The sequence below is a fragment of the Simochromis diagramma genome, unplaced genomic scaffold, assembly GCF_900408965.1.
Source record: "Simochromis diagramma unplaced genomic scaffold, fSimDia1.1 OVJJ01000131.1, whole genome shotgun sequence".
Taxonomy (NCBI): domain Eukaryota; kingdom Metazoa; phylum Chordata; class Actinopteri; order Cichliformes; family Cichlidae; genus Simochromis; species Simochromis diagramma.
The window spans coordinates 7,500,357-7,514,062 of NW_024387200.1; the positions used below are offsets into that span (position 1 = coordinate 7,500,357).

General features: G+C 40.0%; 1 protein-coding gene across 4 annotated transcripts in view; it reads left to right on the plus strand.

The window, feature by feature from the left end:
* The window catches only part of LOC120745444 (dmX-like protein 1), a 62,185-nt gene that overhangs the window by 26,479 nt on the left and 22,000 nt on the right, over positions 1-13,706 (plus strand). For all 4 annotated transcript variants that reach the window (XM_040050303.1, XM_040050304.1, XM_040050305.1 and 1 more), the window contains exons 21-32: positions 769-902; positions 1,741-1,927; positions 2,019-2,129; positions 2,386-2,555; positions 3,253-3,350; positions 3,501-3,666; positions 4,747-4,875; positions 5,001-5,139; positions 8,964-9,715; positions 10,022-10,120; positions 10,448-10,615; positions 12,101-12,292. In XM_040050303.1, coding sequence (XP_039906237.1) covers positions 769-902; positions 1,741-1,927; positions 2,019-2,129; positions 2,386-2,555; positions 3,253-3,350; positions 3,501-3,666; positions 4,747-4,875; positions 5,001-5,139; positions 8,964-9,715; positions 10,022-10,120; positions 10,448-10,615; positions 12,101-12,292 — 2,345 coding nt within the window. The remainder of the gene's footprint in view (positions 1-768; positions 903-1,740; positions 1,928-2,018; positions 2,130-2,385; positions 2,556-3,252; positions 3,351-3,500; positions 3,667-4,746; positions 4,876-5,000; positions 5,140-8,963; positions 9,716-10,021; positions 10,121-10,447; positions 10,616-12,100; positions 12,293-13,706) is intronic.

Here is a 13,706-nt window from a genome sequence, read left to right on the forward strand (position 1 = left end):
TTTCAGGGATTTTGAGTCATTCTGCACTCCAGATGCATTAATAGCGTTAAATTTTTTTTATCGCATTAATCATGATGACAGCTACGTTAACGCGTTAATTTTGACAGCACTAATTAATATTAATATTAGGTCTCCAGGTGGTATCAAGAGACGTCAGTAAATCTGAGTGAAACACAGACTTTTCATGCCACGTGAATATGCAGCATAAAACGTAGATGTTGGGGGGTATTTTTAAAGGTCATACATAAAGTCCCTTGTTAACACCAATCCCATGTGAATAGGGCTTATTCCTCTGGAGGCAATAACAGCCCTGAACATAAAGCTAGACCAGTGGTGACAGTTTGATAGTGCTGAATTGAATTGAAAATGAATGTTTATGACTTTTTGAGAGTATGCCTGCATATTTGTCAGAAATCAAAAATGTTCTGCAGATATGCATTAAAGCAGGTACACAAACAAGAACAAAGAAATGGTATTTACATTGTAAAACCAGTTACTATTATTAACCACCTCGCCTTAAGGTGAAGAAACTGAGAATAACAACTACACTTCTTTCAGATTTTCCCTCATTATCTGTCTGGGGATACATAGTGAAAAGAATGAAAGCAAATGCATGTATTCAGTTTTGGGTTGTTGTGTTTTGTTTTGTTTTTTAAAGCTCTCTGATATTTTAATCTGCCATCTTCCCAGCAGGAGGATACTTTTCTTCAGGCCTCTTGTGAAATATTTGTCTCATGTTATTTAATTCTGTCCTACACTTCCTTACAGATAAAGTGGGCAGTGTGAGTGGAGATAGTGGGCATGGTTCCAGCCACACCGATGCTTATGATGAGCTCTTTCACACACCCAACATGATGGATCTGGACCCCCTGGACAATGATCAAGAGAAAACAGGAAATAAGGTGAGCTCTTTCAGTATTCCATTGTATAGATTACAGAAAGCATTAATCCAAACTGGGACTCTCTCCCTACCATTCAGTGCATGCAAATGACATGACTGTTAATTTTCTAAGAAAACTGATTTTCTGTGCTGTTGTGAAAACTTTGTGACACTGGGTTCATTTAGACATGCAGACTCAGATGTTTTATGCAGAAGGATTTACTGCTGCAAGATCAATAATCGACATATTATCACCCAGTCCTGAAAGCACTTGTTTTTTGGCAAGCGGCATTCATATTAATTCTAGAAATTTGCTTTAGTACGATATAAAAATAACACATTTTTAACTTGTTTATGCTGGCCCATTTATATGCATCTTTGGTGCACACATCCTTGCACCAGGGACACTGCAGTGAGAATAAGACTCTTTCTGAAAGGTCCATCAGCTCATTCCTGCCTGCTGTGTCACATCTGGCTAAAGCTCCTTTTTACGGCAGGAAATGTCCCAGTGCTCCTAACAGGCCGTCTGTTCTTGGTAGCCAAGACATGCATCTCAAGGTTTATTTTAAATTTACTCCTGCCTGAAAAAGCAGGCCAGTCGAATCTTCATGATGGGCCTTATTAATGCATTAAAAATCTACATTATTAACTAATCTCTAGATTTTTGAAAAAAAGGTTACTGCATTTGAAAAAGCTTATATAGTCAGTTTACACATAGAATATCATGCTTATGTTGTGAAATTGAATCCAGTGATGCTGTATTCTGCTTTGTAACGTTATTGACCGATTCTGTATTGTCTTTTGTAAATTGGAAATATCAAACAGTGAATTTAACAGGTTGGCACCTTTTCTGTCTCCAGGTTATAGACCTGTCCCAGTACAGTCCTACATACTTCGGTCCAGAACACGCCCAGGTTCTGTCCAGCCATCTCCTCCACTCCAGTTTGCCAGGATTAACTCGTATGGAGCAGATGTCTCTCATGGCACTGGCTGACACCATTGCTTCTACAAGCATAGACCTCAATGACAGCCAGGGCAAGAGCAAAGGTACTGCAAGGAAATGATAACATAAATACAGACTTTTCAGATGGGTAAAAATTTAGTAAATAAGCTCTGTTATCATTCTTTCTACCTCCAGGGGGAGAGACATTGGATGAGTGCGGTCTGAAGTTCTTGCTAGCTGTCAGACTTCACACTTTCCTCTCTACTTCGCTGCCTCCAGCCCACAGAGCACAACTACTGCGGCAAGGTACAGTGGTGTTGTTTCAAACTCTTTTACCGGTATGTCAAATGTCCTTCAAAAATGATGCGAGGTCTTGATTTTGAGTCTTTTGTGAAGTTCTGCTTTGCTGCTTGTAGTTTTATAGCCCTGTTATCACTGTAATTCCTGAATGGGCAGAAACAAAAGTTATTGACATTTTTGTTTTTTACTGCGTTCTGTCACAGTAATGTCATCGCCCCTTGTAAAAATAGAGATTTATAATTTCCTTTTCCTCTCTTTGCAGGCTTGTCAACATGTCACTATGCCTGGGGTTTCCACTCTGAAGCTGAGGAAGAGCTCCTGAACATGCTACCTGCAATGCAAAAGGGAGAGCCAACCTGGCCTGAGCTGCGCTCAATGGGTGTTGGCTGGTGGCTTCGCAGCACTAACAAGTTACGCAGATGCATTGAAAAGGTGAGGCGAACAAGTTAGCTGTCGGATCCCAAATGCTAATCCCTGAGCCAGTGCCACTTTTGTAAATTGACTTATTTGAAGTAGAAATTTTCAGACTATAGTTGGTTGTAAATCTGCGTATTAAAGAGTTTGCTTTTTTAAAATATCTTACTAAAGATTTAATGATCAAATAGTTCATGATCTGGTAATTTATGGGATCTACATGGTAATACATATTAGAAACTAGTTTGAAGATCATAAACACAAAATGGGAAACTATTTTTTGGCAATATTTTAATGGCTATTCCCATGAAAAAAAACAAAAAAAACAACGTACAGTGAACGATGTAACATCGTTTTTCGATTGTATTTTGCAGAGTGAACATTAACCAATAAATTGATTCAATTAATTTTTTATCTAGATTGCCTTTTTTTTTCTTCTTCAAAAAGAGCATCCGTATAATTTAAGCGTGCACACTTAACAGCTCTGAAGGATGTCAAATAGTATGTTAGGCCTGTTTGCTTCCTCATGGGTGTTCAGTTTATAAGTGAAATACTCGCAGGTATATGGGAGTACAGTTGTGCTGAGGCTGCTCTAAACTGCAGCATACTGAGTTACTCCCTAAAATGACCCATAAATTTGCAACTTGTTCTGTGGATAATGCTGTGTGGTGTGCGGTGGGAGAGACTGAATGTACTTTTCCTTCTATTTTGTCAGGTTGCCAAGGCTTCTTTTCAGAGAAATAATGATCCTCTGGATGCAGCTATATTTTACCTTGCACTGAAAAAGAAGGCAGTGGTTTGGGGACTGTACAGGTAAATGAAACTGGCGTGATTTTTGCATATGAAATACACATACAGTTATCACATTTGTTACTAGATTTAACCAAGGCTAGCTATGTTAGAACGCTGAAGACCAGTGAATTTAATATTTCTGCTTTCAATCCCTAATCTCATTCTCCCCAGGTCTCAGAAGAATGCTAAAATGACAGAGTTTTTCCACAACAACTTCAGTGAAGACCGGTGGAGAAAAGCAGCATTGAAAAATGCCTTTTCTCTGCTGGGAAAGCAGCGGTTCCAGCATTCTGCAGCCTTCTTCCTTCTAGCTGGCTCCCTTAAGGATGCTGTGGAGGCAAGTGGAAAACAGACATAAAACAGTGTTTCCAAGAACCATCTTTTTTCCCTTCAACACCTCCGACGCATCTCAGCTCGCTAAACCTCAGTTAGAAACCTTACTGCAGTATGAGTTAAGTCAAGTGCTCCTCCTTTTCATTTGCAAACTGCCTGTAACTTTGTAAGCGTTGGGGTTTTTTTGTGTTTTGTTTTGTTTTTTTCCTCAACAGTTCATAGTCAAGGGCAATGTTTAATGATCTATTCAAAAGCAGAGAAACCACATTGCTCAAAAACAGAGCACACCAGCAGTATTTCTGTGGTGTTCTTTGTATTATTAAAACACCTCAATACATTTCCACTGTGGTGTCTTTGTCAAAAGCTTTTAGCACAATTCTCTGAAGCATTTTTGATGTTGGCAATTGACTCTTGGGTGTTGCTGTCGCTACTTCTTTTTGGGTGAATTATCAGTTGCATGTTATCTCATTCATAAACCAGCATCTCTGACCCCCTTTTTAGACTCTACTTAATGCCTCTTACATTATATTTGGAGAGTGCTGGTTAGTTAATGTGAAAACATGTGTTTGTTGTGAATAGTGGTTTGAAAGCTTGGCGTCAATCAGTGCGAGCCACAGAAATGTCCAGAAAGCTGCTCCTGGTCATGTCGATTGTTTAACCTTTAATTTGTCAAGGTTATTTCTGTTTAGTGAGTCCCTGAAGCAGTGGGTCACATTATTTCATCTGCATGAGTAACTGAAAGCCCTTTAAGCATTTTATGGAAATAAGCACCACTCAGGCAAAGGGCTATCATTGACTTTGCTCAAGTCTGTCTGACTGGGAGGTAGTCTCATTGATATGCACCTCACACCTTCCCAGTTGGGAGCAACCACAACAACTTGAACTAGTCAGTTTTTGCTGTGAGCACAGGCTTTTGTTGTTTGCATTTTTGGCCCTTTCCTTTCCATTTTGACAGGTAAACAACAGTTTCAGATGATCAACACATACCAAGTCATATGTATTATTTATCTGCTCTACCTCACTCAGTCTTGCCAGTAACAGAATCCACTGCTAAAAAATACCTGGCTTCTTTGTCGTCCTCTAGGTGTGTATAGAGAAAATGCAGGACCTCCAGCTAGCGTTGGTGATCTCAAGGTTGTATGAGTTTGAGTTTGAGACGGCATCCACCTACAAAAAGATCCTCCAGAGACATGTTTTAGGACAAGACAAACAGGTGTGCAGACACCAAAAGTTGTTTTTTCAGTTTTAAGTGTATAATTTGAGCAAAATACCAAATGTTTGAATCCATAACATGAAAAAACGCAAGATGAGCCGTTGTAATTAGTTCATGAATTTCAGATTCCGGCACACCAGGACCCATTTCTACGGAGCATGGCTTACTGGGTCCTGGAGGACTACAGCAAAGCCTTGGATACTCTACTTGAACAAAAAGCTAACATTGCCAGATCTGGGTCTGCTGAGAACCGATATGACACTGGTAGGTCTGCTGTGCTCTTTATGTTCTTTAACTAGAAAAATTCCATAAAAAAATATATTTGTAACAATAGATCTGTTACACTTGGTTTCACTGTCTGATTCACATTACTACAATCTTTTTCTTTTTTTAAGCTAATTAAGAAACACAAATTGTACATAAGTATGAGAAGAATCAAGAAAATAGAGCATAGTGAAAATTTAGGTTCATACACATACCATCATTTCTGACCACATTTGTTTTAATAGCTGTCTACAGTGAACTTTAGCTTTTCTAAATGGAATTTCTCAGATAAATTTAAGTATAATATAGGAATCCAATCCAGTTTTCTGATTTTTATCTTACCACTCCTTTAAAATATAGAACAGTTGTTTCAAGGGCCATTTTATTTATGAATGGAAAAATGTAATTCAGCCAGAATCTGCCTGTCAAAAGATTCCTTTGTAAATTTCTGTTTGATATAGCCTTTGTTGTCAGAATATCAAAGGGCTGTCCAATATAGGTTGTCAGATAATAACACGAGGTAGACTGGAAGTGCTGCAGATTGTAATACACACTAAGGTTAAGTCCTCATTCACAACCTTGCAACTATTTTTGGTTCGTTAAGTGAGCTGAAATTGCACAAGGAACCTTCTGACCACAGAGCTCAATTTATTAAAAGAAATTATAACCAGCATGAATTATGAATGGATGAAGAAATGAACTTAAAGTGAACCTCACTTTGACTTAAGGGCCCAACCAGTCCCACATTAAAATGCTGTGACATGTGGTTGGTAAATGATGCTTCTCAGAGCATGCTTAGTATGGTTCTAGCAAAGGTAACGCAGCTTATAAAAACTGCAAAACGGTTCTTTAACTCTGTAGACATTTCTGCTGCCAGGTACTCTGACATTTTTATACCTCAATGAAAATGAGTGAACATGATGCTTCACCTCTAATTTAACTGTCAGTTTTTGAGCTTCCATCTACATCAAATCAAATCAAATCAAAATCTATTTATATAGCACATATTAAAACAACAATGTTGACCATAGTGCTTCACAGTCAGTAAAAGCACGAGACAATTAAAACAAACAATAAAACAGGACAACAAACAATAGGTAACAACACAACAAGCTAGAACAGCCAACTAGTTAGAATCAAAAGCCAAAGTAAAAAGTTTTAAGACGTGATTTAAAAGACTGGATAGACTCGGCAGTACGAATATGAACAGGGAGGTTATTCCAGAGTTTAGGTGCCACGGTTGCAAAGGCCCGGTCACCTCTCGACTTCAGTCGAGACCTAGGTTGTGCTAGGAGCATGTGATTGGACGATCTAAGTGCTCTGCTGGGATTGTATAAGTAGAGTAGTTCAGAAAGATAGCTGGGCGCTAAATTATTCAGAATTTTAAAAGTGAACAAAAGAATTTTAAAATCTATGCGATATTTAAAAGGGAGCCAATGTAATTTGGCTAAAATTGGAGTTATGCATTCATGGATTCTCGTACCTGTTAAAAGACACGCAGCTGCATTTTGAATTAACTGAAGCTGGTAAAGAGAAGAGTGTTGGAGGCCCAAGTAGAGGGAGTTACAGTAGTCCAATCTGGATGTGATAAATGCGTGGGCAAGCTTTTCAAGGTGCTTTAAAGGAAGGAACAGCTTTGCTTTAGATATCTGACGCAATTGGGAAAAGCTGTTTTTTACCACAGTGGAGACCTGTTTCTCAAGTTTAAAAGAGCCATCCAAAAACACTCCAAGGTTTCTTACAGTAAGCGAGAGATGGCTAGCGAGAGGGCCTAGGGAATCAGCTAACTGGTCTAGCAGAGTGTGACTACCAAAGACTATGATTTCGGTCTTATTCTTGTTCAATGTAAGAAAATTATGCGATAGCCACATTTTAACTTCATGCAAACAGTGAACAGAGGTTGCAAAGAAGCAGACACATCGGATTTCAAAGGTGAATAAATCTGGATATCATCAGCATAACAGTGAAAGGAGATGTTGTATTTTCTAAAAAATTAATCCCAACGGCAACATGTACAAAGAGAAAAGAGCAGGACCGAGCACGGACCCTTGAGGCACACCACAATAAATAGGGGCAGAAGCCAAGGAGTGTTGCCCCATAGCAACAGAGAACAACCTCTCTGAGAGGTAGGATTTAAACCAAGATAAAACCTTACCTTTGAGACCAACAACATGTTCCAATCTTGATAGAAGAATGTTGTGGTTAACAGTGTCAAAAGCAGCAGTCAAGTCTAGTAAAACTAAAACCACGGAATAGCCAGAGTCAATGGTTAAAAGAAGATCATTAAAAACTCTAAGTAAGGCTGTCTCTGTGCTGTGGCGAGGTTTAAAACCAGACTGAAACTTTTCATTAATACCATTTGCATCTAAAAAGGTCTGAAGTTGTTTTAGAACTACCTTTTTCAATATTTTGGAAATAAAAGGGAGTTTGGAGATCGGCCTGTAGTTAGTGAGAGCATTAGGGTCAAGATTTTTCTTTTTCATAATAGGTTGCACAACAGCATGCTTAAAGACAGATGGTACACAACCTGATGACAATGATGCATTCAGCAGAGATAAGATACAAGGACCAATAACATGTAAAGCTTCCTTAAAGAAACGAGAAGGAAGAATATCATGCGGGGAACCAGAGATTTTGAGATGATCAATTATATGTTTTAAAGCAGAATATAAGACACTGGCTCAAACTGTTGAAAGACAGTCAAGCATTCAAAAGCTGGAACTGGGTCTAAAACTGATGATGGATGAGATGGATGAGAAGCCCTTAGAGCTGAGATTTTTTCAGAGAAATACTTTAAGAATGTATCACAAAGAGCAGGGGAAGCATCCCTATAAGTGGTAGTGCAAGGGTTTATCACAGAGTTAAAAGTATTAAAAAGGGCTCGGGGGTTGTGGCTATTAGTCATAATAATGCTAGACAAAAAGGCAGATTTGGCAGCTTCAACAGACTTTTGATACTTAGATAAACAATTATGGAGGATGTCCAGAGAGACATGGAGTTTGTCTTTCCTCCATTTTCTTTCAGCACGACGACATTCACGCCTAAGGGCGCGAGTAGTATCATTTAGCCAGGGTTGTGAGGATTTGGCACGTTTAATCCTCAGAGGTGCCACAGAGTTAAGAATGTCAGCGCATGTAGTATAAAAGAGGTTAGCAAGCTCATCCACTGATAAAACCCCATTACAGTTAGCATCAGAGAGGGGAGAGTCAAGGAAAGCATCCGTGAAGTGAGCGATTGACTGGGAGTTAATAGTGCGCGTTTGCCGCACAGGACCATCACTGTTCAAATCCACATCGCTACAGTATTAAATAAAATCCGGGAAGTGATCAGAAATCCCAGAGTCCTTTATGTCCGTGATGCAAATATCCAGACCATAAGATAGATGGTAAGTGGCGGAGGTAATCAGGAAAGTCCTTCGAAAGCGGAGGCGGATTCTCAGATCTCCATTTAAAATCTTGCGTCTGGTAGTCCAAAGGCCAGAGATTCAAAAGAGTTTGGCGATCATAGGCAAGTAACGTGGAGACATCACGGCAGCACATAGAGAGAAGGACGACAAACAACAGCGGAGGAGACGGCTTGCCGTGAACACTGGTGCCATCTTGTATTTGCATTCGAGTGACAAGATAAGGTAGTTTTGTCAGTCATTAGTTCTCTCATAAGTGCATACCTGAAGTTGTCTGAAGCTTTGGCAGTGATTCAGTTAGGTCAGGTATAGTTTTATTTTGTTTTCCTCTAATATCACAGCTTGTCTTTGCAGGTATTGTTGCTAGGACTCCCCAAAGAAATAGATGAAACCGTTTTGTCTAACTTTCTGTCTGTGGCAGGTACCTCTTCTGTGTCGGCATGTAACCCTGAGGTTTTCAACTTTTACACCTACCTGCGTACTCACCCACTCCTCCTTCGCCGGCATTTTGGCTCATCAAACAAGGCAAAAGTTGGTCTGACTGCTGAGGTTCGCAGCGCTGACTCCATCAGCCTGGATGAGAGAAGACTGTTTTTCACAGCTGCATATGCACATTTGCATGCAGGCTGCCCTATGCTTGCACTCGAAGTCCTCTCCAAGATGCCCAAAGTCCGCAAGCATTCTAGACCCCAGGATGATACAGGCAACACTGCTGAGCTCAGTGTTGGGAGAAGGAACGGACAAGCATCGGACCCGGATTGGTCTCAGTCAGCTCTGAATGGCTATGAGTCAGATGGCAACAGCTTATCAAACAGCCGGTCGGATTCAGTGTTAAGTTTCGATTGGAGCCAGCCGTCAGTGGTAGTTCCAGATGAGCCCCTAGAGCTGAAATGGGATAGCGACAAAGATGATGAAGAAAATGATGAGGATGAAGAAGAAACTAAAAGTGGCAAGAGTGGCAGCGGTAGTCTGTTCCACGAACCAGTATCTCTGGTTGAGGAGAGTGAGGACAGCAATGATTACATTGAACCGTCTGATGACATCCTGGTGACTCAACTGAAATTTGCAGCGTGCTTGAAGATTATGACCAATGAGCTCCGGACACTGTCAACAGGGTACGAACTGGATGGAGGAAAGCTACGTTACCAGCTCTGCCTGTGGTTAGAAAGAGAGGTACTGACATACACATATTTAAACATCTTTGCAAACTTTGAGGTCAAATTTCATTTTTCTTTTTTTTTTAAAATGTATTTATTCATTCATTTGTGTTATATAACAAGTCTTTCTGCAGACTTGAAGCCACGCAATAAAACTTTTGTAATTTACATAATGCCCACACATCTCCTTCTTGCCTTTATGATTATTGAGCATCTTGTCTGTGTGCATATAAATGTTACATTTCATGGATGAGGAGCGCCTTGTTGATTAATTGATTTTTAAGATCGGATTCTGTTTTGTTTTTGTTTCTTTTCCCCTCAGGTGGGGGCTCTCCAGCACTGCTGCAGCTATAAGCGTTGCCTGCCAGAGCTGTCGGTCCAGGGTGATGTCCCTGTTTCTGGGTTAGTGGAGGAGGAGCAGGTGGGTGTTGATAGCTGGCTGCTTGCTATATTAAAATTAAAACAGCAACAGTGTCTAATGACGTACTTTGAAGAAATATTATCTCTGTTTGTCAGACATGCATACCCAATTATATATACTTACCCTTGCACAATGCACCTACTGTGTGTTTACAAATTACTTTAGAAAACCCACTACTTTTTTTTTTCTCCATTGTTGATAGACCAGGTTAATATATACCATTTCAAAGCATGCTGCTTTTTGTTTGTGCCCTACCCAGGTGGGTGGATTTACAGAAAGCCTGAATGATTGTCTATAAAACTAATGAAGTCTGAATGTTTTTATCAGCCTGGGAGTCCCCGTGGTGACAGCCACAGGAGCAGGAGACACTGGCTGCAGAGTAACCAGCCCTTACTGAGGATGTTTCTGAGTTACTGCAGCTTGCACGGCTCACACGGAGGAGGTCTGGCCTCTGTACGCATGGAGCTCATACTGCTGCTTCAAGAATCTCACCAGGTAATTAAAATGGCAACTTTTCTTTTCAGTGGGAGCTGTTTTGTCAGTGAATGAATGAACAATAGTAATATTGGTTTTTTTGGGGGGGAATTTGATATGAAATGATTAGTTGATTACAACATAATTATAATTCAGGTGATTCAGAGGAAGATTTTCTCATGCTTTTCTCTTTGATTTTGCGTTTATCAGCGTGTTTAGAATTAAACATGAAACAGTTTTTTGCTCATTGATTACTAGTGTTGGTCTTCATGGATTTAAAAGTGACAAAAGTGATGCGTATAGCTTTAAAGTTTTCTAACACTGCCATGTTTCTTAGTTTGTAGTTTTGGTTTGGTTTTTCAAAGGGGCTTCTTGCAGTAATTTATAGTCTTATTAATTCAGTCTTAAGCAGCAAGTCAAGAATAATTAATTATGACAGTGCTCTCTTTATGGCCACTCTGTTGTCTTACAATACTTGAATACTGCGTCATATTTAAAGCAGGTCTTTTTCACTACAGACAGTGAAGTATTCTGGGCAGTATAATCCGCCCGGAGTTTCCACTTAATTTAACTGAAGCATATTCTCTTTGAAGGGAATGATACTGGGCAGATGAGTCAAAGAGTACACATGATAGACAGAACATGAAGCCATCTGAATAGCTTGTGTTAGCACACACCACCACGCCCATGCACAGACCTCGTTGTTGTGCCCAGGCAACTGTCTGCACACTGCCAGCAATAGGCTGACAGGCTGTACTGATTCCTGGAGCTCCTAAGGGAGGGTCGTGCCTTAGGCTGGCGATTAGAGAGTCAAATTTTAGGAGGTAAACAATTCAATGAGCCAACATGGGAACAGAGCTATTAAATGTTAGCACAAGCGATGATTTGAGATAAAATTGGATTATTTTGTACAAGCTCTGCTCCCATGGTTGTCAAATTTAAACTTTGCTGTCAAGGAAATTTTTGCATTTTTGCTTTTGCCTTGACTTCAGTCGGGGTGCAGAGCTTCTGTTAAGATGGTGACAGCTGAATGTGATTCATCAAGATTCATGACGAACATAAGTCTGTGGTATTCTTACACACACAGAGTCATATTCAGGAATTTGGTAGATACATAAAGAACCAGACACCCCTCCAGTGCCAAAGCTTTCTGTTTTTGCTCATTAACTGTCATTCACACAAAATGTATGTAGAAATCATGTATGACATTTACACGAGTTGGCTCATCTTGTCATTATAGCTACAGAAAAGGCTGTGCTGTCAAAGGTTCAAAGCAGCTCCCCTCTGTTCCTTGTTCTTTTAGTGAGGTGTCTTTCTTTCTTCATCCTAAAGAAAGAAATAAGAAAGTAGAATCCATCTACATTTTCTTAGTTTGCTAAGTTTACTGTTGTGTAACCTTAGTTTGTGTCCTTGTGTATAGGTGTGGGGGTTTGTATTTACTATGATAGACATCTACAGATGTACCATAATGATTTGACAACACTCATCTCTGACATTTGTACCCAGGATGACTTCATCCAATCTGTGGTGACGGTGACTTCACAGCCCACCTCCATCCCTCTTTTGATGGCTTGTACAACCAATGTAAAGACAGTGGTGGCCAATCCACTTGTCTATTTGACCAACCTGACTCACGACATCCTGCAAACCATCAGTGCACTCGATTCTCCTCCACATCCAGATGTTGTTACCAACGAGGTGAGACAATTAATTTCTTCCTTATCCAGATAATTAAGAGTTGATTTTGTTGTGTTATGTCTGTAGTTTTATATACTGCATACTGTTGTGGACATATGCTTTTTATTTGGATTATGTGTGTGCCAAACCGTTGAAAGATGGAGAGACGTTGCATTCAAATAATATTTAAAAACTGTAGTGAGCAGTTTGTGTTTTTGCACCAACATATGTGCACAGTAGAGGTTTGCAACATTTTCATCTGTGTAGTTTTCTTGGCATCCATGAAGTTTATTAGTAGGGCTGCACCGAATCCTGTGAAAACCTCTATACGACACTCTTCTCTCTCACATTGCTTCTGTTTCTTTGGGGTTTATGGTCATTTGTTGATACATAGCTCTCTTAAGGTCCCTCCACAGCATTTCAGGCAGCCTGGTCAGTCTAGACTAGACTGAGCCAAAGCAACACCTTGATTCTTTTCTTTTTCTGCTGTGTTAGGGGATCACTGTTCTGACATGGTCCAGTATGGATTGAAGCTTAAGCTGTCCGACAGATGCACTCTAGAAAAATATGGTATTTAAAAGAGTTCATGGTAGACTAAATGATTGAGATCCTGTAGCTGCAAAATAAGCCAAGCTCACCTCCTATCCACTGTCATACGTATCACCTGGTATGAGGTGCTTGTTTTTTTTGGGGGGGGCTTTTCCAAACATGTTGCCATGCGTTATGCTAGACATCTCCACTTTTGGTCTCATCTGTCTAATGGACATTGTTGCAGAAGTCTCGTGGTTTGTTTAGATGTAATTTTGCAAACCTGAGCCATGCTGCCATGTTCTTTTTAGAGCGAAAAGGCTTTGTGCTGGCAACCCTTCTAAACAAGCCATAGTTGTTCAGTCCTTTTCTAATTGCACTGACATGAACTTTAACATTTAACATGCTAACTGAGGCCTGTAGGGTCTGAGGTGTAGCTCTTGGGATTTCTTTGTTTTACAATTTCTCTGAGCATTTCACAGTCTGATATTGGGGTGAATTTGCTGGGACATCCTCTCCTGGGAAGAATGTGGCATTGTGTTAACACACACCTGAATGCGCCAGACCAGCAAACACTTCTGCTTTTATAGAGGTGCTCACACTTGCTAATGATCAAGTGCCCTCTCAGTTCCTCTAAATGTACATAGTTTTTCAGAGAACTGCAGTCTTGTGAAATCTTGTATATTGATCTTTTATATACAGTATATGAGACTGAGCTGTAAATAAACCTATAAATGTCAGGAGACTTTGCAATACGTAACATAAGAATAACCTGGGGTAGTAAGGCAAATGTTAGGCAGTTTTAATCAGAATTGATGTTAGTGTGTGTGTGTGTGTGTGTGTGTGTGTGTGTGTGTGTGTGTGTGTGTGTGTGTGTGTGTGTGTGTGTGTGTGTGTCTCCATGACT